This window comes from Caenorhabditis elegans, chromosome X, assembly GCF_000002985.6.
Source record: "Caenorhabditis elegans chromosome X".
Taxonomy (NCBI): Eukaryota; Metazoa; Nematoda; class Chromadorea; order Rhabditida; family Rhabditidae; genus Caenorhabditis; species Caenorhabditis elegans.
In genome coordinates this window covers 11,903,608-11,929,515 of record NC_003284.9, presented here as the reverse complement: position 1 = coordinate 11,929,515, position 25,908 = coordinate 11,903,608, and the positions used below count along the sequence as shown (strand labels likewise).

Here is a 25,908-nt window from a genome sequence, read left to right as displayed (position 1 = left end):
TTTGTACTTTTTTATCTCAAGATATACATATATTTATTCTGTATATCAAAAAGTCGAATAATTCAAAACTGAAAAAAGAAAACAACGCATTGATCTGATGAAGTTAACTTTACAAATCGAAAATTTTTGTTGTTTTTCGGTTGTCACCTCGAACTGTGCAAATGGTTATCCCATGATCGTTTCTGTAATTACATTAAGATACGCAATATATGTGTTTTCTTGTGAGTTTTGTTGGAGAATAGAGAAAATGTTGATGGATGAGGATTATTTATTGAATTACCCAAATTGTAAATAATGTTTTGCTATTCTAAAATTTCTATAAAGTTCTAATGATGAAAAATGAAGCAACTTTACATAAATATTTGGTCGCTAACACAATATTTCAAGCTTAAAATCACTGCCAAAACTTATTGACCAATAATTTTCCTGATTCTTAGTCAACCCATACTGTTCTACTAAAATAATTGACATTTTAAACATTTTGAAACGTTTAATCTTCATCAATAATATGTTACCTTCGATTTTCTGTTTGATAAGCTTTCTCCCGAAGTTGGATTATTTCGTTCTGAATTTGTATTTTTAACGCTTTCATCAAACTCTAAGAACAACAAACCTGTATTGATGTCAGGTTTGTACTTTTCAAGATTCTTGTTTAAAGATTCCTTTTTTGATGATCTCAAACACGATGAAGTTGATCTTCGAATTTTTGGCGATAAATGAAGATTAGTAGACATAGTCTTACTGAAAGAAGGAATGCCTGAAAATGAAGAAGATTAAAACACATTTCAATTCTATTTTTAACAACATACATAATGCATAATCCTGACCACTGTGAACGGAAAGTGTGGAAATTTTATTGAATGCCGAAGCTGCTTCCAATTTGAGGCTTAAATCAAACGCGTGATTTTTGATTTTTAGATCGACTTTAGTTTCATCGACATCTGATCCTATAACACAGAACATTTTAAAAGATCCATTTACAATGACGCCTTTAATCACAAAAATTGCTCAAACTATACATATGATTTTCTACACCTTTTTTCTCCGAAGAGCTGCTTGTGAGCTGCCTTCATGAATCATGATTTTATAATTTTACTTACCATGAACTGGAGATGGGTATGATACATAATGATTAATCAATCGCTCTTCTATAACTTCCTCGGCGCTTTCTGGGTTTGATAAACTATAAATTGGAAAAAAAAGGCTTAAGTTACCTATATCTGAAAACTTTGATTTTGCACTTTCCCGTGAAGAACTCCTATTCACACGTGTTCTCGGAGTAATAAATGAAGCTGCCTCTCCATTTAATGTCTTCACTAGAAAGGAAAATGAATTTTGAAAACCTCATGGAATGTTATCAACGTACCTTTTATATTGTCTTGTTTCCACGAGTCATGAAGAGTGTTCATTTCAATATATGAAAATAGAATCAGTGTCGTAACATTAAACCAGTAAAATTGAAAAATATTGACCGAATAATAGGAAAAAAAGGATTAACGTTTGTCTGATCAAAGAAATGAGAACACAATTTTCAAAGTGAAAATAATTAATATTTTTGCATTTTTTTGCAACAAAAAAGATTTAATGACATACACGTCAAATAAGTCTCATCAAGTGTATTTCAGGGTTTAGAACAGACAATTTTTATCAGTATTCTTTATGGGAAGTGTGTGATCTCTAATTAAACATGTCGATTTTCTGCGATGTACTATCACTTTTCAACCTTTTCGTTTCTGTGTACGTTCGAGTGTTCAAGGTTGATAGCGTTTGAAGAAAACTGAGATTTTCTAGCAAGAAAACAAATATGGGTGAAGTATTTAAGTTTTTACATGATCTTTAAGAAGAAAAGGATGGTTATTATGCAAATTCAAAAAAAAATCCAATGGGTAATGCCATTTTCTAGACTAGAAAAATTAATACTTGTATGTTAGTTGTCTCAAAATGTTATTTAATTTGAAAAATGAAAACAAACTTTTTTAAAGCTGCAGAATGATAATTTCTAAATCTAAACGAAAATAGTTTCAGAAGAATTATTCATGTCTAACAAATTAAAAAAGTAAACAAACTTTGGGGTACGGCTACAACGCAAGTAGCGAAATACTGGATATCATAATTATTTTGAAGTTGGTTTGAAAACTGGCAACAATAAAAATTTATTTAAATATATTGAGAAAATTAAGCTCGGAAATGGGAAAACACTGACAAGAGAAAGGGAAGAAAGTATTGAAACACCACACGATGACGGGAAATCAGAAGACCCTGGTCATAATTCTCACTACTTGAAAGCAATGGTTTAATTTTAAGCTCGAAAGAACATTCAGAAAGTGAAGAAAAAGCTACATGAAAAATAGAAATATCATGAAAGTGGTAATACCGTGTAAATCTCTGACTATTTTTTTGTTATTTCATTGTTTTTGGAAACGAAAGATGAAAAATAATAAAACAATTTTGATTTGAACCATTGAAACACAGATGTTGGCTTTTGGAAACAGATTATAAATTTTTACATGGATTTTTTGTTTGTGAACAGAATTTTTACTCCGAGAGTTTGCTGATCCGATCCGTTGATGATGACTCTTGATTGTTCTCAGATTCACTTTCTGAAATTCAACTATCATGTGTGAAGGAATGTTCAAAATAGGTGATGGCACACTTTTGCTTCTTGTTAAATATCATTGTGAAACAATCAAGGTGTTCTTTCCAATTTGGTTTCAAAAATTTTAGAATTAAAAGTAGTCCCAATACACATAGTCCACTATGTACACAGGTATTTGAAATTATAAATTTTCCATCAAATAATATTGTTCCGTAATTATATAAAAAAACTTTAAAACTATCGTCATTTCTCTTTATCTAGACACTTTCACATCCCGTTGACAAATTCATCACATTTCTTTGTCTCATACACTCTTCCTCCCACTTCTGAACTCTACTCTTCTTAAAGTGCACATACTCGTTTGGCTCTCATCGACATCAGCATGTGAGACCGCTGACTTGATGTCTCCTTGGACTTCAATGCTCGGTGAGCAGTTCTCGGCAACTGACAATTGGCTAGCCTCATTGTTCGTTTCAACCGGCTTCTCTGAGTCTCCTCCAGTATTGCTCGCCGTCGTCTCGTTGTCATCGCCGCCTCCATTGCTTCTGGTTTTTGTCTCCACTTTCATGTCTACCGTGGAGTGTCTTCTCGCTGAAAAATGGATGACCGTGAGAGGGCGCCAGTTGTCATGAGTAGGCATTTATTACCGATTGTCAATGGAACGCCAAGTTTTTGGAGATTGCAGCTAGATTGGGAGCCATGGCATGGGATTTTGTAAGCCGGAATTGGGCGAGGACCTTGATAACAGGCTTGGGTTGGAATAGTTCTGAAAACTTGTCCTGTTTTGAAAAAATATTTTTTGAAATGTTTCTACTTTTATTTTGAAAATGGAAGTTTTCGAAATACAAGAAGTAACACAAAATATCAAATTATAGCGGATATCATCAAAATAAATTATCATCCAAATGAACTGATGTTCGAAAATTGAAAAGATTAGCCAACTTTTATGAGATATTAAAATGTTTAAAAACTGGAGCTACTCTGGATTTTTGAAACAAAAAACCCAAGATAACCTTTCTGTATATTTATAAAGCGGGAGGTACATTCTCATCCTAAATTTCTAATTTTTTCTCAGTAAAAAATTTAAAAGTTTCCTTCAACTGTGCCACTAGACGTTAAACAATAAAACATGTAATACTGTTCTTCACATACTATTTTGAAAATGTTATCTGAAAGTATGAGTTCCAACCTGTGTTTGTAATTCAATCCAGTTGATCGCTGGGCTTGTCCATTTCCAGTGAAAACGTCTCCGATATCTTTTGACATTTGCAGCCATTTAGCAACTTTTAAAATTGCCAAGTTGAACTCTGGTGTCTCGGGTTCACTTAACACTGCAACACTTTTATTGATCACAATATGCAAAGTGTATTTAGTTCACGGCTGCTTATCTGCATGCTTTTCGCACTTTTAACTCCTTTTCTCACTCACAATTTGGTGTTGTCGTCGGCGCCTTTGTGTCAGACTGTTTAATCGTATTATGCAGAATTTCATGGTTATCAGTTGCCCCTTGTTTGATATCTTCCCATTCGGTTTGAGTTTCCATGTTGTACCGAACGACGCTGTGATCACCGACCGATGCATCGACCGAACGTGTTTGGGTTCCTTGTTGATTTCCGATATTATGATGAGCGTGCGGAAAAAATGTATGCGAATGCTCCCCTCCATCTGGTTTTTCGTACACAAAAACTACTCGTTTAGGTGCCATATTTTTCGGGATCATTGGATGGTTTCGAAACTGTTCGAAAACTTGTCGAGCTGGCGAGTTCCGATCATCTGATAAGGTGTAGCACAGAGAAAACGAATCGTTGCTATCTGAATGATTGATAGTTTCGATTATTCTGATTGAAAAGTATGCTTTATTACTTGGTGATTGATGAAAACTTTGTGCATTTGAAACATGTTGAGGTTGAGAAGAAAAAGGTACTCTTCGAAAGTTTGGCGGCAAGTTGATTACTTGACCTGAAAAATTTGTAATAAAATCAAAATTGTCACCAAATTATTATTATTAATGAAGTTTTCAAGGAATGAAGCAATTTTGAAAACATGCCGCAGGTGTAACACTGTATACTGTATATGCTGTATATGTATATGTATTTACTGTATATGTATTTGAGATATATATATATTCAAAACTACATAAATACAGGAATTACAAAAATTTAAAAAAAAAAATTCAAATTTTAATTTCAACTAAGTCTATAATTGCTCAATCTCGAATTTTTTTTATAACGAACCGTAGTCATTAAACTGAGGAAGCTCTACAGGATAACCAAATTGTTGACGTGCTCGACAGTACCCTTCATATAGTCTTAACTCTTCTGAAAGATGTTCGATAAAAAATGAGAGCGCTCTTTTTAATAACTTGTTACAATACATCATCAACCCCATTTCTTACCTCTGCACTTTTCCAATTGATATTGTCGTAAAACGGGGTCATTAATCACTCGGTTTTGATTCATATCTGGAGTAGTTTCAGCTACCTGCAAAAAGGAAAAGGTTAATTGCTATCCCTTCTACAAAACGTTATGAACACACGCGAAAGGCTGTAGGACATCGATGGAGAAAAGGACAAGGGCAAGACCTACCGTCAGTGTGTAACGTAACAAGAACCCTTCAAGTGTCGGTTGAAAGGACAGAGAAAAGAAACACGAACAGGGAGACGAATAGAGAACAAAACGAAGAAAGACGCGGGTGAAGTGAAAAAAAGAAAATCAAGAACACCTAATTTGGCATTTTTTCCTGTCCTACAAAATCTACAGTAATCTCCAAGGTTAAATCTGTTCAAATACGTAAAACTAATTAATATAAAATGATGTGAAATATGTGTTAGTAAAACCATTATAAATCAATACTCAGAGAAGAAACGTATGAATCAAGGTAATAAAATAGACGTGAAAATATTAAGAAAATCGAGAAATTTGTGGCCTAAAACTTATTCTGTGTACGCTTTTTCCCACGAGAAAGGAGGGAGAGTGTTACTAGGGAAGACGGCCAGCGGCCGCAAAAGTTGAAAAACTAGGCCATCATTTTGAGAGGGAAATTCGAAACATGTTTTTTACCGCAATAATTTTGTTTTGGAATAACAACTAAACAACCGAGAGGATTTGAAAGCTAGATTTTAGAAGAAGGAACCACGCTATGAAAACGATGAAACGAAAACGATCAATACGATCGTTTTTGATTATGTCCAATAGACGCGTCGAAGAAAACATAATTTGAACCAGAGCCTTTTTCAAAATTTTTTGGCATGCTGAAATTAAGTTTATATCTATTTTCAGTTGTTCAATTATTCTAAATCCCCGTCGTCAAGAATATTAATTTAGGAAAATAGACTTCGAAAAAAAAAATTGAAAATTGGATAAAAATCTAATAGACAGCGCAAATGTAATAGGGACTGCAAGTATAATATTGAGCGCAAGTCTATTTTTTCGATCGATCTTTTTGTGTGCAATTTTAATAGGGGCGCAATACTAAGACAATACTTACTCTCCCTTCGAAAACCTGAAAAATACAGAAGTATTCTACACGATTAAATGTTTTATAACTAATACAACTTTTTGAGAAGAGGGCATATAATACACAAGTCAAACATAAACTAGGTTTTGAAAAATGTTTTCGTTTTGTTTTAACGTCCGCATTTTCATTAAACCAGTTTATTGTCTAGACATTCGTTTAGTTTAATGCAGTCTAGGTATCATTTTCTATGCTCGCCGACAAAATCTTCGCAAAAAGAAAATATATAATTTTTTCGGTAAAAGTTGTTATTTATTAACAGAATACATTGATGGGAATTAAATGGAAGTTACGGCGCTGTGGTTCTCCGTAATTCGTTGTACCTGAGCATATTAAATCTTAAATAAAATCTACGTCTAATCTTCATACCTTCCACGCCATGCAGTAGAACTTGAAGTAGGAAAACCACCAAATTGGATATTGCAGCCCGAGTGTTCTTTCCGACTATCCACTAGAATAACTTTCATCGGGACAATGGTCTTGCGACGACTGGCTTGACCATATTGAGATCTAAATGTTAATATATTCAAAACGTTTAAGATAGTGTCTTACGGTTTCGTGTTAGGAAGCGTTTTCGTTGAATTAATATCAATTGATGAATTCCAGATATTATTCATTTTTGAATAGTTGTTAATAAAACTGCAATTATAAACAATTATACTAAGAAATTTGAATAAAAATTAAAGTTGTCACCTTCTGGGTTTGCATCCATCAATTCTACGCTGGAATAAACTTCGATAGCTCTCACATGTTTTGTTGGATCCATTAGACCTGTTCCAACTATTTTTTTGAACTGCTTCTAAAAATTTTCCGTAAGACTTACCGCTGCTTGCTTGAGTTATTAGTTTGCTCGGTAAGACTCAAGGATGGAAATATTTGAGCATATTTATTGGTGGGATCTTCAAAGCTGTCACATGGTTTGCGAAGGTTCTTTTTGTCTAGTCCTGTGGACAGCAGGTCATATTGATATAACGATGGGTTCTTTTCATAGTTTTCCTTCGAGGAAGCATGATGCTTGTTTAACGGGAGAAGATTGTCAAACATGGTAACCTCAATGTGCACATCCTTGAAAACTGGTCCAGTTGAAAACTCAGCGCCTGTTTTTGGATTGCAATACAAACTCCAAATGGACGCTCTACAATATTCGGTTAAGAATGTCCCAATCATGCTCCAATCGAACTTTTCAGGATAAATTCTGACCAGTTCCTTGAATCCATACTCTTCAGACCCTGCTATTGGAATTTCACAAAGATGACTCCAGTCTTCTTCTAGAGCTTTTGCAGAAAGTGCACTCCAAGCTGAATCACGAAGCTGGAAGACATTTCGATAATTGAATATAATCAATGCTTAAATACAAATCAGACAATACTTCAATTCTTAACTAACGTAGTTTTTGAACTAGTGTTAAAACCAAGCATAACCAAGATATAAAACGTTAAAATATAACACTAGAATGAAAGATTAAAAGGAAAATTACGGTTTCATTTTTCATTTTCTATCTTACAATTTGGAAAAAGAAGAAAATCTAAGAATTTTCACAAATGATGTAAAGCTTTAATTTATTTGTTCGAATAATAATATATTAAACTATAAAAATTGCAATCACCGAGTATAAAATGGACTTAAGCACAATTGTTTCAGCTTGACATTTCTATCATGTGATATTTCCACTTTGTTCTTAATAATGTAGTTCTAATACACTTTATAATCACAATTACAAGTTTCAAGTGATGAATACATATTAGAAGTTCTTCCATGTATTAGGTCTCCAAATAAGTTCCGGATTAAAATTGATAGTTTTGTTTGCTGCGTATGGTTTTTTATTTGAAACTGAGGATTTTGTTATCATTTTGATTTAGTACATCACACTCAAATGTTTGTAGTAGACATATTTTTTCGGAGAAATTTCGAGTTTTTGGGTGTTTATCGAAATCCAAATTTCAAACCCAAACGTGTGTTGTATCTGTTTCACTAAATATGCACTTACAGGAAAACTGAAACTATTAGGAATGAACCCGCGCTCGGTTTGAAGCCAAAATCCGTATTTTACAGTCTCCGAGCCATCACCGAAAGAAATCGGTATCTGGTGCCAATCATATTGCCCGACCGTAGTGCAATCAGATAATGTAGTTAATACTCCTTCGGCTCCACCCATATTTATTTGATATCTGAAAGTTTAATCTACTTCCGTAATTTGACAGTAAGTGAAGACATGCATTTAACATACGGAATCAAACAAAAAGTTATCGAAACTGGAACAAAAAAAATTCTTTGAAATCTGATTATTTTTAGAAGAAAGAGAGAATTGAGAATTTATCATTGTTTTTTTTCTTAGCTTTTCACGAGAATAAAGCATGAACTTAAAAGTAAAAGAAAACTAATAAACTAAGAAGAATGAAAAATGAATTAATAATCTAAAACTTGAATTAAATTTTAATTATTAGCGTGCGACATGACGATTCGCTTGTGACGTCCTGTGGCTCCTCTCATCTTTTGATGAATTGAAGACAATTAGCATTAAGAAACACGCGTGCATTGCATCTATGAGAAAGTGTCACTTCTGACCAAAAACAGGGGATTTGAATAGGAAAGGAAGAGAAACAAAGAGTACAAGAAAAAATGGCGTTGTGAGCCGTGGAAAGGGCGGATAAAATAAAAGAGAATGAAGTGGCATGGAATGAGAATATCTACTCTGCGCGCTCATTCTTTCTTCGGTTGGTTTTTATCTCGTTGCAACAGGTACAATTCCAGATTTATTATATTTTTTGTCAAAAACACCAATTGAAAGAACATACTGAATGATATAATGATGGAAATATATTTCGGATATGAAAAAATATTCTTAAAATGATACGAATAATGAAAAAGCCCGGGTAGAGAAATTACGTTGCTGCAATGATGGATGCGTTGAAGATGAATTGGAAGAATGTTGCGCATTGATGAAGGTGCATTCGTATACATTTCTGAAACCAATATAAAATTGATACACTTTTTACAATAGGGTTGAATCAAAAATATTTTCTAATTTTAAGCAGTAGAAATGGCTCAAATGGAGGAAAAACTCCAAGTTAGAAAAAAAAGGGGGTTTGATGAATAGTCAAAAATTCGGTGAACTAGCAAAAACTATAATTTAAGGGGTTGTTGTGTGCTTGATATAAACTTTTAATTAAGAATAAAAAATTCATTAAATCGACATGTATTGCAATTAGTTGATAGTTGATAATTTTCACGATGATTGGCAAAATATTTCAATTTTTGCTAGGTAGTAGCTTTCTATCGATAAACTTCTCTTCAAAATATTTTGTAATGCCATTATGCAAATCACGTGCACTTTTGGCTGAAAATAGAATTCTTCAAATTTCAAGAAGCCTAATATTTGTATTTGTATGCTCAAATAATTGAAATTGGATTTCAAATTTTGTTTCGTCAGCTATAATTTATTATTCAGTCTCATGAAAAAGTAAAGTGCAAGATTATTCTTCTTGATCATGTGTATGTCTGACATACGCAAAACTTGATTTATCTACATAACGGAGATTCCAAGAAAAGTAACAGCGTCATGTTAGATTTCAAAATTAAACAAAAAAAGTGTTCTGAAGTTTACGGGGTTGGATTCAATTTTAATTTGTTTTAACGTTCATGCGAGTTTTGATATTGAAATATATTTTAACCGCAAAAACACTCGTCAGAAAAGCAATAACTTATGCATTCTGTTTATTGAATGCTTGGCAATGTATTTGAAGTTAGAGTAAAACATACAGTTCTTCTTTTTCTTTTTGATTGGCGGCGCCATTGGTGCTTTTTGTTTTGATCTTCCTGACTTTTTCCCTGTTTTCCTAACTTTGTCATCGTCGGTATCACCGTCGGAATGGTTGCTGTCAAAGATCCAGCTAGGAAGCACGAACTCCTGAAAACCTAGTTCCAAAACCTTTTCAGCATTTTTTGAGAGAGCTGAAAATTGAATGTACAATTAAGAGAATTGGGTGTCTTCACAGACCATATCCAATTCTTCCTCCTGGCCATGTTCTAAGTTCTCTTGGAAGTGTGTAGCTCTCGGTGGTTTGAACATTCGACAACGAATGAAAAACTTAAAATCTTAAAACATATTAATTTTTAGACTATTGCTAACCAGCGTCATAGATCGTCACTTCCGGAAGATTCAGATGTCCAAAAACTGGATTATCGGAGAAACGTGGAACTTCTGGAAATGGGTAGTTTTTTGACCATTTTGCGAAAGTTCTAATTTATGTTTTGATAATTTTGCGAATATTAATAATGCTAAAACCCCGTATATAGTATTTCCTTGTGCTAATGAAAAAATGAGAGAAGATTTAGTCAGCGGTTAGAATTAAATTTCAAGTTTCTTTCGAACTCTCGCTGAATTTTGCAAAAATAATTTTAAATATTGTTAATCTAATATTAATAATCGATTCCTTTGACATTTTTCTTAAAATTGTTTTTGCTAACTGTTTTTTTTCAGACTGAATCCCGGCGCATGATAGTATTTTGTAGACTATATAAGTGTGCATATGTATGAAAATTGAAGAAATCTCACCATTAATTTCATCGTAGTTTGATGACAGCACATTTCCACATGATTCTGATAACGATTCTATTTTGACGTCTTTTTGTTCACCAGTTGTTTCACCATCATCACTTTGAGTTTGATCTAAAAATGCTTGTTTATTGAAATTTATTTTTCTAAATATAAATCAAATATTCAGTCAACTTACTGTTTGATTCAGTTGGCATGGGCTGATTCTCGGGTGGTTCCGTTTTCACGCCATATTCTATATCTGAAAACGTGGTTGTTTCTATGTATGCGACCGAGATCAAACCTTTTAGCAACTTTAATTTTGTTAGCGAAACTTCTGATAGTGGATAATTTTTAAACGTTTTTTTTTTAAAAGAAAATGTACACAAATTTTTTTATTACATTTTTGCAAGACTCACTATCTTGATTCTCCGCCGAATGTGTTTTTTCTTCAGAACTGTTATTATAAACGGGATTAGTTGTACTTGATGCAACCTTTTGATCTGTAAATTTGTTTAACCTATTTGACTATATTATTCTATCTGGAAACGTACGTTGTTTAGACGAGCTTTGGGTTGCAATTCTCTTCTTGTTATTTCGAAGTTCTTCGACAATTTTCACAATGGTGTTGCGGTCGTTGTTTAAAAATTTGATTAGGGATATATAAAACTGTCAAAACCTGTTGTTTTCCAAAAGTCTGGGCTAATTCTGCATTTATCCGAATTAGATACCTTATTGAAATTGCTAGGCCTAACGGTTCTAGGTATTCTGCATGCATAAACTCACTGAACGAAATTTGTAACAAAACTAAAACGAGTCTAAGGAAGAGAAAGATTATTAAAATATTTTATCGTGGTTCAAAATTTAAAAAAATGTGTCAACTTTTCCGTGCTGCAGTGACCGAAAATTAATGTAAATTATTGTATAATCCTTTATTGTTTATTTTAATTGCTAACATAAACTCATCAATTACGGAACTTTGAAGCCAATAGGTATTCAATAATAATATGTTTTGGTTACCTATCGACTTACCAAATGTTCTCATTCAGCGAAATATCGTGAGATTAGCAATAAAAAAAACAATAATAAATGATAATTCAGTAAAAGCTTATCTCAGACAGCTGCATCACAGGAAGGTTGGCAAAATTGTAAGTTTCAGCTAGAATTAGCTTTTTTTCTACTAAATTTTGAATCTACAAAAATAGATTTTAAAAACTTAAAATATCAAAAACTTACAATAAACAATAGGATTTTCATTGCTCACATCATTGCTCAATTCAACGTCGACGTCATCCTCATCTGACGGAGATTCGTTATTCTGGTGTTTGTAAGAAGCGTTTATTGGAAAATTGGTCTTTTTGAAGATTCGTGTTCTTGCGCAACTTTCAAATTTAGCCTAAAATTGATGTTTGGCGACTAACAAATCAAAGAAGATCCAGCAACAGAAACTTACTGTTAAATCATCAATTTCGTCACCAGGCGGATATTGATGATCAGATTTTTGCAGTTTCGATTGCTTTTGGTAATGTGAACAGCGATTTGTTCCAGTTGTCAGATCGAGAATATCTTCAATAAGAAAGCCACGTCGCTCTGTTGTTGTTTGACCGCCAAGCTGAAAATCAATAAGGTCACGTCTATGAAACCTTGTATTTCTGCTATAACTATAAAATAGGAACAGTGACTGTTGAAATCCAATTCTGATTCGGATTAAAGATGTATACATTTTAATATTAGCAAAAACTATTATTTATGTCACAGTTCATTAGTATAAGACTATAATTTTTTATCAAGCTGGGACTGGTTCTTTTTAGTTTAATACTAACTAATCAAAATTAAATACTCACCACACATCCGCAACTCCCGTTCATTGCACTGCTTATAGACAAGTGGTGCACTGACTGTATCAAACGTTTGACTGTTGTCTCGTTGGTTATTCCAAAAGAAATAAACAATTTAATAGATTCGGAATAAACTGTTCGCTGTGTGTGCAAACAAAATCGTAACAATGAAACGGAAAAAACGGCCACGGTGTTTCAGGATTTTTTTAAATTTAAAACTAGTTTCATCGTATTTTTTTGTTAGAAATCAAAAATATTTGTTCACATTTATCAAGAAAAAAAACATTTAATTCGAATATTGCAGTTCTCTAACGCAATACACTTGTTTTGACTCTAAGTCAATGAGCTTTTTCATCTAACGTCTACTAAAAGGAGGTGCACAACCGAAACGAAGGCAAAGAAAAAGAGCAGCTGCCGGACGAAGTCTCACGAGCAGGGAATTATTGAGCGGAGGAGCAGTGACGGAGAGGTTTTAATGAAAAATAGGATTTATGCTGTTTTTGGCATGTGAGCTCTCCGCTCAGCTACTTTGTGAGCCGAGGAGTGAGAAGTTTTACCCCGGAATTATTGATTTTGAAATAAGTAATCCGTGAAGAAACATTACTGCTCGCTTTGATGCCCAGTTATTTGCCAGATTGAGACTACACAATTATATTTTTAAAAATTGTGTAAAACTTCTACACGAACAAAAAATATTTCTTCAAAGGGAGGGCATCGGCTGCAGTGATGTAAACTACAGTTAGTTTGATACACAGAACATTAACACTTGGGCATAATCATTGCAGAATACCCAAATGAGTGGATCAGGCAAAAACTTTTGAGCTTTCATAGAAAAAATAACGGTAAATTAGGATGTTTTCAAAACAAAAAAAAACTGCAGCGACTCAGAGCCATGGTTTTTAATAATCCTCTTTAGCTTATTCAAGACAACAAAGATCACCAAAAACGCTTTGTGCAAAAAAGTGAATTATTTTTGATTTGATATTTTTTCTCACCTTACACCAATTTCTTGTCCAATTATTTTATCAACATCTTGATTGGAGTGTCTCACTGTCTACTTTCTTCTCTTATCATAGTGGGAAAATTTTGACAGGCCATCACGAAGTTCATTGGCGATGCAAACTACTTTTTCACAAAAAAATTGCGAACGGAACTTGACGTGGTTTCATTAGACAGAAAGATAATGTAGAAAAAGTCACCATCGTCATCGCTATTGGCAAGGCACTGTAGAGATACGAGAGATGCAGAAGGTAACAGAAATTGCATTGGCAAATGGTGTGCGCACTCCTACAGTGCTCTTTTTGTGGTTCGTTAAACGCATTTTGTGAGTATTGTATATATACCAAAACAATGATGTTGGCTAATTTTCATCAAGTTTTGAATTGTAGACAATTTTTTCAGCTGGCCATTGCTATTTTAAGTCATTTATTTGTAAGAGAACATGTTGTGACTTTACCGGATAATTTTACTGGTGAGCTATTGCTGAGAACCGGTCATGGGCACAATGTTTTGTGCTGGCAATGAGAACTCGGTTCTGTCGGAATCTGTAGAATACGGAGTGTTTGACTGCTCCTCGTTCTGCAGCTCCACGGTTCCTTTCTTCATTTCCAGTGCATCGTCAGTTTTGTCGTCACCCAATCCGTGCGAATTAACGCATTTAATTATAAGCATGGCGATAGCCAAGATAGCCACAAGCAGAAAAAATGAGCCCAATTGATATAACACGGTGTTGTCCTTTTCAAAATTGTGAGGAGGCTGTTTGATGTGCTTTTGGAAGTAGTAGAATTGGCGGATTGGGGTATCGATGAAGAGATAGTCTTCTGGTCTGAAAATTACATTACATTGAGTCCAGTGATATTAAGCTTGTTTTCTTTCTTACTTTTCAGGAGCTCCGCTCGTCTTGAAGGTAAACTTGCACGTCGAGATGTTCTCGGTGTAGACTTTGAAGTGTATGCTGAAAATTTAAATAAAAGATATGTATTCACTTTATAAATGTTTCTCTTGTACTGCTAATTTTTCCGCGTAATAGATGACATATTAAAAAAACACCTACGCTCCATCTGGGTTCCATCCATTGTCACAAGCGATTCTGGTAGCATTGAGCAAGAAAAGGGTCCCGTTTTGATCAAAAACAAGTGTCAACTCATTTTGTTTGTTTTCCTGGCGGTAGTAGGCAATGTCGCATTTGCCAAACTTGAAAGTGACAGGATCACTACACTTCTGGGTCATTGTCACATTGAGATCTCGGTTTTGTGCTGGAAAAACACAATGTAAAAGAGACTGAACACATTTGGAACAATGAAATATTAGAACTTCACTCATATACGATTTTAAATATTGTGATATCTAGTGAAAAGTGTGTTGTGTCTAAAATTAGAATGAATCATATCAATCATTTATATTTTTTCCCTTATATTTTGAAATGGATGAGAAAAATGAACAAGACCAGAAAGCTAATCCAGCTCATGCCAGCTCAGGCCAGGTGCAATTTACAAACGATTTCAAAATGCTTGAACAAAAATATTCGCGAGTTTTCGAGTTTTTACAGTTTTTTTTTCTCTAATTGTGCTTGAAATATTCAGTTTTCAATGTTAGTTGCACATTATACCGTTGAAATTTTGACAAAAATTAGCTCGCGAATCATGTAAAAACTGGAATAGCAAGTTTTCCTTGGTTCACAAATCACTACCATTCAATAACAGTACTGGAGAATATGACTAACCATTCATCAGAAGTTCCTCAATTCCTGCGTTGAATGAAAAGGTGCGTTTGGTTTTAAACTCGAATGACGTTTCTCCAATGTATCCGCCGCTATTAGCCGGGGGAGCGATCACCGCTCTCGATGCAACGAGGATCATCAGGATCCAAAACATGCGCATATCTAACCTGTCCTTCTTCAAACAGCTATGATCTGCAAAAAATAATATGAGAAAATTATGAATTATATTACGTCTGTAGAAAATCGGAAATAAGAGAGAGAGAGAGAGAGAGAGAGAGAGAGAGAGAGAGAGAGAGAGAGAGAGAGAAAGATATGATGATTGTAAGAACGGAACAAAAACCGTGGAATGAAACAATCTAGCGCCTGGTACCAGATTGTCAAAACATAACTGCTATAGTGTTCCACTAGTGAGACAAAGAGTGAAAGGGGGAAATGTTATGACCATCAGAGCTGAGTGCCCGGTTCAACTGTTTGAGTGCGGCAACATAGGGCCCTCGTGCCCACAGTTACTCATCACCACGCCTCCTCTGAATGTGTTTTTTCATCTGTGTTCAGAGGGTGCCACACTGTATCTCTGATTCTATGTCTGTTTCTAAAATCTCTGTATATTTTTTATTCAGCGTAGTGTTAATGCGAGAAATTCATGAAATAATGGAACACATATGAGTCAACAAATAAGAGTTTTTCTGAATGTGAATACAATTGTCACGTATTTCGGAAGAGAACTCGCTTTGAAATGGTCAAAAATAGTTCATTGGAGGAAAAACTGAAAACAAAAATAGTTCACAAGGAGACATTTTCATTTGAATTCGAATTTTGCGGTTCATACTCGGTTGTGATTAACTTTATGTGAACATGTTTTTTTTCAGTTAGCATTTTAAATATTAATTTGCACGTATATTGAAGGTTAACAATTTTCTATAAAACCAAATTAAATCAAGATATAAACTGTAAACATAGATCAAAAAATGTAAGTATACTAGGGAAAAACGGTAATCAAATATTCAAAAAAAAACTTTGGGATTTACAACGAAATGTACTCGTTTCTAAAAGTTATGTTCGGACTAGGTTACCACAATGATATCAGCAGCTGATCTCAATTTTGAATCTTGGAAACTGCAATCTACAAGTGTTTCAGTGTATTTTATAGCTGAATTTAAAGTTGCCTTGTTTTACTTTCACAAAAAAAGTTCCAAAGCGCTTTTGAAATCTTCGAAAACTTCAACAATACATTTCGAATCAATATTTCGAATCACACATTTCGAATCAAAACTATGCTCATATTGAAAAACAAGAGGACACCGTAAAATATTTGCAGTGCTATTTTTTAATTTCAGGGGAGCAGATGTGAATGTCACCGTGAAAGTGTTGTTTCTTTTTTCAAATTATTTTCAATCATAGTCAAAATTCAAATACCGTGCCCTAGTCAATTCACATCGCAAACATTTTTCAAAAAACAACAGCTGTCATCAGTGAAAAATTCACTCGCTGCTCTAATAAACAAACCCACCTGTGAAACGTGTAAGTCTGTTACAATAGTAATATGGTTGTCTAATTGAAAACGGTTAAGACATCTGTGTTTCTGTGCCTCTCAACGCCAGCACAATTCACACGTGTTTTGAACTTAACAACTTATATGACAGTCAATACAAATAACAACAATGGTAATTCAGACTCGCTTTGAAACAGAGCTCCATAATGGGTTATTGGCCAAACTTCACAGAAAAATTAGTTGTCCATTAATTTTTTCTTCTAAATATAATGTAGCAAGTTTCTTGAAACCAAAAAAGGAATAAAAAATTCATACCACAATTTTTAACTGATAATGCTATTATATCAAAGTGTAAACTTTACTAAGAAGTAAAGCAGTAAACCATAAATTGAATTTGATAAAATTTTCAATGACGTTCTTATCGCAACACAATGCTGTTAACGTAAACCATCGTGCTTGTTTTTGATCGTACAAGTTTCCATAAAACACATTTATGAAGTGCAATAATTATGTTATAGAAGTATTTTACAACAGGGTCGAATAAACATGAATGATCATAAATTTTTTTAGACTTTCATATTTTCATTAGAATCAGAGCGCTGAAACAAAGTAACATGCAAAAATACCATTTTAGCGCTGGAGCACTTGGTTTCTGTTATTTAAATTCAAATGCTTTGTTTATAATTTTAAATCTTGGTTTTTACACTTTTAAGAGATATATAAGAAATTGAATTGAAAACGAGTAGATAGCACAACTATTAGGCCATTCAATAAGTTTTGTCGTTTTTTTCAGTATTGATTTTATCTTAGATATTTTTTGTGGTGATATAGAAGACTGTTAGAACAATATTCCAGTAGGTACGAGAACCTTCACGTAGTTATAGAAATAGTACATTACATTTTCAGCCCTACCTTTTAGTGCGTATTTTATTATTTAATGAAAACTACCATTTATAGGCAAAAATAGATGGATTTTCCAAACTTTGAAATTTCATAAATCTCTTCAAAGTAACTTTTTTTTGAAATGTCTTTCAGAAACTTTGTAGTAAATTTTAAGCTCTTTTAGAATATACCAACAATATTCCAGTAGGTAGAAGAAGCTTCACGTAGTTACAGAAATAGTACATTTTCAGCCCTACCTTTTAGTGCGTATTTTATTACTTAATGAAAACTACCATTTATAGGCAAAAATAGATGGATTTTCCAAACTTTGAAATTTCATAAATCTCTTCAAAGTAACTTTTTTTTGAAATGTCTTTCAGAAACTTTGTAGTAAATTTTAACCTCTTTTAGAATTTAGCAACAATATTCCAGTAGGTACAAGAAGCTTCACGTAGTTACAGAAATAGTACATTTTCAGCCCTACCTTTTAGTGCGTTTTTTATTATTTAATGAAAACTACCATTTATAGGCAAAAATAGGTGGATTTTCCAAACTTTGATAGGGCTGAAAATGTACTATTTCTGTAACTACGTGAAGCTTCTTGTACCTACTGGAATATTGTTGGTATATTCTGAAAGAACTTAAAATTTACTACAAAGTTTCTGAAAGACATTTCGAATAAATTTACTTTGAAGAGATTTATGAATTTGGACCAGAACGCCAGACCAGAAGCAAATCATGATAAATCGTTTTAAATTAAAAAAAAAAGTTGTTAGTTACGTTTAAACCTGTTTTTGAGCACTTTACATTACCAAACAACGGACAAACGTTTTGAATTCTTTTTCTCACACTTATAATAGCACTAAGCACTTTGTAGACACTTCTTTCTATAGTAATTCCATTTATTGTTTGTAGTTTTGATATCAATTACATCTGGTACCGGTAGTTTTCGTTATCCTTGTGAAGAATACTTGTGCTGTCAGACATTACAGAGTGTGACACAGCAATAATGAACAATTTGTTTTAATTTGGTTTCAAAATTTGAATCTGTATACACAAATCCCATTCAGTCACTTTTTCTGAAAAAGTATAGTTCAGAACAGGTGTACCTGGCAATAACTGTTAGCAATTTTGCTAACTGAAATGTCGAATTATAGACAACATTTATTTGTTTAAAAATAACTGTCCCTGTTACTGTCACTATTAAAAGTACTCAAAACTGGCATTAAAGTTGCAAATTGACCAAAAACAAAGTCCGATAATTCGATAATTCGATAATCAACACTTGGTAACTTTCAGATAATTTTCGAGCCCTTTTGGCACAAAAAATTACCTACCAACTTTTATCTTATACTGGTCATGTCAAATTTCAAAGTTTTAAAGTGTTTCCAACTAACACAATTGTTAGGTTTTCGATTTTTCGTGCTATTTTTTATCCTTAAAATAGTTGAATAATTTTGTGACGCAAAACGTTTATCAATTTTATAAAAATTATGTGATCCATGATACAACTTTTCAATTTGAGGTAAATTAAAAAAAGAAATCAAGTTAAAGTCTGACATTAATAAATAACAAAAGATTAATGGTAATTCCCGATGTCGTGTATCGTTTCTCATTTTCACGTCTTCCTGCCACATGTTGAAAATTGATAGTGTTATCACGACGATACACAGCGACGTCGACATTTTTGCCAAAACACTGCAAGTAATAAAATGACGCAGGTGGTCAGAGCGAACGAGATAAAATTGGGAAAATAGGCGGAGCCGCCGTCTGCTTTGACTAGAAAAACTGGTGTCAGACAGCCAAAAAAGGTTTTACGGTGTTCTCTTTCGACCCTTTCTTATTTTTTCCAATTTTCCTGTCTGCAGTCTAGTCATCTTTAATCACCAATTCATCATTATGTCACAAAACGACGAAGCATTTTTGATGTCTTCGGAAGTTGAAGATGGTCTTGTTGTTGAGGAAGAACTCGATGAAAATGAACCGCATCCATCTACTTCAACTAATATTTTGAATCAAGATGATGTTGAAAGCGAAATGAATCGCATTCTAAGCACACCCTGGTATGAGCTCAATCAAGACCAAACTGATGTTATTCAAAGACTTGTCTCAATATCGGAAAACAATCAGATTGACCATGCGGACTTGAGGAACTCAATTGAAAATGCTCTAATCGAACTAGCAACCATTCGTTGGAGAAATGCACAAATTGCTCAGAGTAGGTTTTGATTCGTTTTTTTAATATTGAAGGTTCGGCATTCGCAGAAAACAAATTAAAATTGAGTGTAAAGTTTACCCCAAAAATCACTTGTTTTTGAAAATGTGTTGTTTGTTTCAAAGTAATAGGAAAACATTTTAAACTGTTTTTTTTTTAATTTCATAATTCAAAGAGTATTTTTCAGACTAAACGCTGCCTATACATATAAACAATCCCACAATGTCGATAATTTTAAAATTAATTTGCTATCAAAAATTAATTGCTATCAAAAATTTGATTACTTCAATAAAATCGTTATCACTCACAAAAAATCAGAAATTTATTACGTACTGCACAAACAATCACTTTAATTTTCCGGTAAGCACTAGGCACAGCTTAAAGTGCAAGTCAATGTAATGATTGACAAAATGAAACCAGAAAATGATGATGTATCAACAGTTGACTGGCGGAAAAGGATTAACCTAAAAACAAGAGAATAGAGAGTGACAAGACAGGGGATTAACGTTATCAGTGATATTTGTTGAGTCAAAAAGATTTCGTGCTGATCGTGTTACATGTGTGTCTTGATCAAATTAAAGAATGGAAATTTGAGTTTGAATAAAGTTGACAACTGTGTTCGCTACATCACATCATATTAATGTTTCCGTTGGTTCATCATAGGCAACTCAAGTTTAGAAGTACCAGCAAATACGTATTTATTGCAGCACATTAAATTATTTTTAAAATAATAGAAAATAGCGGAAGATTTACCACACAAGTATAACGTGAAACTATTATCAAATAAAACATCGTAATTAATTTTAGTAACATTTTTTTTTGAAAATACGTCAAATTATGTTTGCGTCAACATTTCGAAAGTTATTTTTCAGTTGAACTCAGTACGTGATAAAAGTTATAATTTTGTTTCAGACTTTAAATAAATCCTACTATGAAACAGCTAGTTATGTTTCAAATTTTAAACATTTAGTGATGCAGGAATCAATTTGGGTCAATTCTTTTCAAGAAACAAATACTGTTTCCGCTTCTCATACTTTATTATGTACATTTGTGCTCTATATCCGATATTTCTTACTTTCAAGATTCTTTAACACATGTGCACAATTACATACACCTATTTTTTGTGAAACCACTGTGTATTATAGATATTTTCTTGGGAACAAGAAAACCCCCTTATCCTTGATTTAGTAATAAACTACCAAATGCCAACAATGAAACAACTCATTGCCTCAAATAAAGCGGTTTTTTATTGGAAGATTATATTTTAATTCTCACTAGTCTCGACATATGAGGTATAATGCTCTTTGTGTGTCTGAAAAAAAACCGCCAAATGATAAGAAAACAAAGCAAATAACAAGTTCAACTATCTTGTCAATATAAATTTTTTGGTTTCGACTAGAGAGATAAATTCAAAATTTTTTAAACAAAATAAACAATTAGTTGAAAAATTTATATTTACAGTTAAAAAATGGGAATTACCAGTTATAGCAGCGCAAGTGCTACAAGGGCACGCGGTAAATACGCTTCACGTTTGCCGGCCTTTGCCGCTTTTCCGCATGCTGACGGGAAATTCGTAAGCTCGGTGTTTACCGAGATAGCGCAATAGAAAGTTATCCTGCAGCGGACGACATTTTCTGGGTTCAGCACCGCACTATATCAAGCGCGTGGATTGCACGGATTGCGCCATGAAGCCAACGGAAGCGCCATTCGGAACATGAATGGAAGCCATAATTGGAAGTCAGTCGACCAAAAATTGTTTTCCACGAGTCTTGAATTCAATTTATGAGACTGTAGCTAACCGTGTTGAGAATTATCAAACACATATTAATAATATTTGGTATTAACCATTTCCAATTTCACAAAGCATAAAATTAACGAAGTTCGATCTAGATTAACTTCAAGTTTTCAAACAATCATTTTTATGGTTTCACTTTAACAACTTTATTTGTTAGATTTACTACTTGACAGAGAAGATAAGATTGTATTTTATGATTCTATGAATCAAATACTGCAACTGGCATATTGTCACAGTGATAAGATTCTGTGCAATTTTCCGTATCAAACATTTATCAAAAACTTGTTAAAAATCTGAAAATTTATTTAAACTTATAATTGATCCTCTCTAAACCGGTATTCTTCGTACCTTGTAAAAACGAATAAGATTCTTTGAAATGAAATTTTAAAAAAAGACAAAAATGGGTCAATGCTGGAATAAGTCGCATTTTTATTACGTGTTTGCCAAAAAAAAATGTAAACTACTTCAAACAACTTTTGGATAAACATCCAGTGACTCTTAGTTAGAAAAATAATGCCTCTTGAGGTTTTGAAGAAATAGAAGGGAAAGTAATCTTTTCAGAACATATTTCACAATGTTTGATGACATCAGAGAGTGTATCACTTCCTCGGCAATCAATGGCTTCCTCATCCCCTCATACAGTGGCATTTTATTCAAACTCTTAATTTTCTATTTTCGTACATATTTGTGCAATGTACATTTTTCCAGCTGAATGATATATATGGTACGTTTTTGCCTATATCACAGATGTCGATAGTAGGATGAATATTTGAAAAAAAAGTATGCCACCTGAATAACAGCTGAAACATACAGACTCCCTCATCATAACACATCGTTGCTCACGAGTGTCAGTTCGTTGTGCAGTATCGCCACCACACATACCATAATATTTCGACTGTTTAATTTCAGATGCCGTATAATAAAAGTAAATTCCAACCTTTTTTCACTGATGAACTGAAGAGTACCGACTATCATCGCTTTTTGAAAAGTCTTTTCACACTGCATTATGCCTTGGAAAACGTTATGATTGAAACAAAAAAGGTGAGCAATTCATTGAAACATTAGTTTATTGGGATTTTTAGACGAATAATGAGCACGGAGTTGATATCCTCAATCGTTTGAAAATGCTCGTTTATGGGACCAGCCAAAAGTTTGGAGTTGTAAATTTTCACAGCGGAGTTGAACTGTTGGACCTTGTCATTGCGTGGTGCAGGATGAAATTTGGGGACGAGGTAAAATTTTTATTTCTGAAATTTTACTACTCAAGGTTTCATTGACTTAGTTGTCTAATACAATTGTTAGTACCTCCAAAATACAATTTTATTCATATATCATTTAAAACATTCTAGCAGAGACCTTTCTGATTTTATGCACATACGTTTTGAAAATGGAGTACCGTAATTACGGATATTGCTAATAAATACACAAATTAGTCTAAAATTCAATAGTACATATTAAAAAAGAAGAACTAAATAAAACTATGAAATATTAAAACTCCAAATTAAAAAAAGATATGTTTTGGTTTTTGCTCTTTCCCTTGTTTGAATTTCCTCAAAATTGAGAACTACAAGACCAATCAGTGATTTGCTCCCCCACTTTTAAATTAATCAGAATGAAGTGTGCGGAGTTCAAAGTCGCTGATTGGTTACAAAGTGGGTGGCTTCTCATTTTAGACAAAATTGAACAAATAAAGGAACCAAAATCGAATAACTGTTCTTTTATAATTTGGGGTTTTTATTCTTCCTCGATTTATTATTTTTCTTTTCTGGTGTTCTAATTTTAATATATTTTTGATCTTAAAAGGCAAAATCCACATTCATGCTACTCCACGTTTGAACTGAATTTTGATGGTATTTAAGATGAACAAAACAAGTGTCTTTCGTATTGGGGCGTGCTTGGCAGACAACGACTCATTGTCAGATGAAATGCGAAAGTTTCGCTACGCAGTTGCAGGATTCGGCCATAATTTTCCTATTGAAGCTAGCAAACGAGAAAAACTGGTGAGAGTAATAATTTGAAACGTTTTTAAAATGACTGGGTGTCTACTAACCATAGTACAATACATTTGAATTTCATTTTTTTGAAAATAGGGCCAATGTTCTAGTATATAATCCTGATAAAGCAAAGGTTTCGCTTAGTTTACTTTTCAGAAGACGTTTGGTAAACCTACTGATCTTGCGTACGCCATGAATACTCTTTACGAAGTATCGGGTTTTGACTTGGTCTTCGAAAGCGACACTGATGAATCCAAATCGACTAATCAGGAGGTATCAATTAAAATAAAAATATCACAAGAACAGTAATCCAAAAATTCATGGTTAAGAATTTTCCAAAACATTTTCAAAAACGTTTCAACGTAGTTTGATTGCAAATGTTGTTTAACCATGAATTTGCAATGTTTGAGACGATATGCCAAAAAATAAGGGATTTTAGTACTCTAGTACTGTATTTTATTCTAGAAAATTTGTGGAAGAACTTTCGGTTCAAAATCCAAAATATTAAGGGTATTTGTGTATTACATAGATAAACCGCAAAAATGTTAATATTTTGAAAACTGAAACGTGAATTATTTTAGTATTTCAGTTTTTCAGATAAACGATATTTTTTAAACTTTATAAAAGAAATTGTTATTAGAAGGGTTAACGTGTTTGTCATTATGAATTATAATCAATTGAAAACATTTTGGGATACAACTGCTACACCTTTTATAATAAGCTCTTTAAAATATTTGACATTCCACTAAATTTCTAAATTGAGGAAATCTAGAATGTAATATTTTTATTTAAACAAAATCGTTACTATCACTATATCAACGTAATTATACCACGTTCTAATGTCCCTTTTCATTACAGCAAATTGATTCTTCCGACTTTTGTTTAATCGGCAATATTGATGAGATTGGAGCAAATTCAAGCGAAACTTCGATGGAAAACGGCTTAGAAGAAGTTCCGATCGTCACAAATAAAAACAAAAAACAGAGGAAGTCTCATCGATGCGACATAATGTAAATGAGCTGTCACCGTTTTGTGTTTAAACTATCAAAGTACATAAATATTCGAGTCAACTAATATAAACAATACTACGATAATTCCTTATTACTTTTTGGCCTCTTTGACTTTACTTATTATCAGATCATTGAAATAAATCATGAAGTTCATTTATGAAGATCTTTGAGCATTTTGATTAGGCTGCTGAGTAATCAGAAAGTTTACGGAGTTCATAGATTATTAATTTATCATTAAAAATTTATTTCGAGCTTTCCAGAACATCTAAACTAAAATAATACATAATTATTGTTTTTGGTCTTGATCATTCAAAATGCCGAGTCAACTAATTGCATTTTTCAATGTTGTTTTGATGCTCACCCTGGAAATTAAAGATTCTGATTTCCAAAAAAGGTGACGGGAATTATTGAAAATCAACGGTTGAACGAATTTTTAGCAAAGTCAATAAATTTGTCTGTATGTGTCAATTTTAGACATTAAATTATGAAAGTGTTCAGAATATTCTAAATGCCAGTATGCGACCTTCTTCATGTAGATTCTAAAATTCATAGACTAGACTTTCTTGTAGATAATTACATGTAGTCAAATGTTGCCAAATCGTGCAATGTTTGGCGCTGTCATATTTTCTACGTACAATCATTAAAGCTCAAACAACAAACGCAAGATTCACATCCTGCCAAATACTCTGGAGACAACAGTCTGCTTCCTGGATTTCAAAATTAAATGAGTAAAAGTTGTGATCTTACACTTTCTAAATTTCATTTTTTTTGTAGAATTGTAGAATTTGTAGAAATCAATGCTTTGTTCTGTGCTTTTTTCTACGTTTTTAATTCGAAAAGTGGAAAATGAAATTTTAGAAACAACGCATAAACTTATAAAATCTTAATAGAGAAAATGTTAGTGGAATATACATATTCTGCAATCTTTAGTTTTCGAGTTATACGGATTTTAACAACTCACGTGAATCAAAACCGAAGGAGAACAAAATGTCGGTAATTCAGGTCGCAATGCGACCTAGGTCGCTAGGTCGCAGGTCGCATTATCAATATTATGTTCTTTTTCCAATTTTTTTTTCTAATATCACAAGGAAATACCAGACATGTCAGTTTACGTAATAGTATTAAATCCTGCAAAAGTATCCAATCTATCATTTCAAATTTGACAAAACACCCTCACATCTGACTGATTTATAAGTGCTCTTACATCATGTGCTTGCATTGAATTAATAAATCTGATAAACCAAGTGACTAATGACAATGTAATTCGATATTTCAATCATTCATATCAACTTTTTTTTTTGGTTTTTTTCTTGCTCTGGT

General features: G+C 33.0%; 8 protein-coding genes across 10 annotated transcripts; 2 read left to right on the top strand and 6 right to left on the bottom strand.

The window, feature by feature from the left end:
• Positions 1-7: 7 nt before the first annotated feature.
• Positions 8-1,631, bottom strand: F55G7.4 (uncharacterized protein). The gene is made up of 7 exons (NM_001392854.1): positions 1,367-1,631; positions 1,215-1,316; positions 1,101-1,169; positions 810-947; positions 614-757; positions 516-565; positions 8-182 (listed from the first exon to the last, which is right to left on the bottom strand). The coding sequence occupies exons 1-7, from the start codon at positions 1,407-1,409 to the stop codon at positions 144-146; spliced, it is 585 nt and encodes a 194-aa protein (NP_001379480.1). The 5' UTR covers positions 1,410-1,631; the 3' UTR covers positions 8-143.
• Positions 1,632-2,134: 503 nt separating this feature from the next.
• F55G7.1 (uncharacterized protein) lies at positions 2,135-5,083 on the bottom strand. The gene is made up of 8 exons (NM_077595.4): positions 4,992-5,083; positions 4,831-4,914; positions 4,460-4,555; positions 4,025-4,408; positions 3,786-3,927; positions 3,244-3,362; positions 2,954-3,187; positions 2,135-2,600 (listed from the first exon to the last, which is right to left on the bottom strand). Exons 1-8 carry the CDS (start codon positions 5,053-5,055, stop codon positions 2,536-2,538), a joined length of 1,188 nt encoding a protein of 395 aa, NP_509996.1. The 5' UTR covers positions 5,056-5,083; the 3' UTR covers positions 2,135-2,535.
• Positions 5,084-6,341: 1,258 nt separating this feature from the next.
• Positions 6,342-8,283, bottom strand: Y62H9A.14 (CIA30 domain-containing protein; the record flags this gene model as incomplete). Of its 2 annotated transcripts, none has more annotated exons than NM_001373522.2 (6): positions 6,342-6,432; positions 6,479-6,619; positions 6,662-6,748; positions 6,803-6,889; positions 6,933-7,420; positions 8,097-8,283. In NM_001373522.2, the coding sequence occupies 6 exons, from the start codon at positions 8,262-8,264 to the stop codon at positions 6,399-6,401; spliced, it is 1,005 nt and encodes a 334-aa protein (NP_001360651.1). In that variant the 3' UTR covers positions 6,342-6,398. The 2 variants fall into 2 exon arrangements, with proteins under 2 accessions (NP_001360651.1, NP_509995.3); NM_077594.4 differs by having other exon boundaries at positions 6,378-6,432; positions 6,803-6,880; positions 8,097-8,264.
• A 787-nt stretch (positions 8,284-9,070) lies between these two features.
• Positions 9,071-11,222, bottom strand: Y62H9A.16 (Transposase_23 domain-containing protein; the record flags this gene model as incomplete). The annotated part of the gene is made up of 8 exons (NM_001383652.2): positions 11,198-11,222; positions 11,063-11,146; positions 10,843-10,905; positions 10,665-10,778; positions 10,239-10,310; positions 10,107-10,196; positions 9,869-10,060; positions 9,071-9,072 (listed from the first exon to the last, which is right to left on the bottom strand). Coding segments are annotated over exons 3-8 (489 nt in total). The 5' UTR covers positions 10,862-10,905; positions 11,063-11,146; positions 11,198-11,222.
• Positions 11,223-11,859: 637 nt separating this feature from the next.
• Y62H9A.13 (uncharacterized protein) lies at positions 11,860-12,511 on the bottom strand (the record flags this gene model as incomplete). The annotated part of the gene is made up of 3 exons (NM_001373520.1): positions 11,860-12,039; positions 12,097-12,255; positions 12,488-12,511. 3 exons carry the CDS (start codon positions 12,509-12,511, stop codon positions 11,860-11,862), a joined length of 363 nt encoding a protein of 120 aa, NP_001359520.1.
• A 1,382-nt stretch (positions 12,512-13,893) lies between these two features.
• On the bottom strand, positions 13,894-15,392 carry Y62H9A.12 (uncharacterized protein). The gene is made up of 4 exons (NM_077592.5): positions 15,204-15,392; positions 14,535-14,736; positions 14,361-14,435; positions 13,894-14,306 (listed from the first exon to the last, which is right to left on the bottom strand). The coding sequence occupies exons 1-4, from the start codon at positions 15,358-15,360 to the stop codon at positions 13,958-13,960; spliced, it is 783 nt and encodes a 260-aa protein (NP_509993.1). The 5' UTR covers positions 15,361-15,392; the 3' UTR covers positions 13,894-13,957.
• A 3,978-nt stretch (positions 15,393-19,370) lies between these two features.
• On the top strand, positions 19,371-22,249 carry Y62H9A.15 (the record flags this gene model as incomplete). 2 transcript variants are annotated; one of them, NM_001270250.2, is made up of 2 exons in its annotated part: positions 19,371-19,792; positions 19,977-20,125. In NM_001270250.2, 2 exons carry the CDS (start codon positions 19,474-19,476, stop codon positions 19,979-19,981), a joined length of 324 nt encoding a protein of 107 aa, NP_001257179.1. The 2 variants fall into 2 exon arrangements, with proteins under 2 accessions (NP_001257179.1, NP_001257178.1); NM_001270249.4 differs by lacking the exon at positions 19,977-20,125 and adding an exon at positions 22,146-22,249 and having other exon boundaries at positions 19,474-19,792.
• Positions 22,153-24,712, top strand: Y62H9A.11 (NR LBD domain-containing protein). The gene is made up of 6 exons (NM_077591.4): positions 22,153-22,308; positions 22,494-22,625; positions 22,667-22,816; positions 23,444-23,584; positions 23,735-23,851; positions 24,437-24,712. Exons 2-6 carry the CDS (start codon positions 22,494-22,496, stop codon positions 24,590-24,592), a joined length of 696 nt encoding a protein of 231 aa, NP_509992.2. The 5' UTR covers positions 22,153-22,308; the 3' UTR covers positions 24,593-24,712.
• The last annotated feature ends 1,196 nt before the right edge of the window (positions 24,713-25,908 follow it).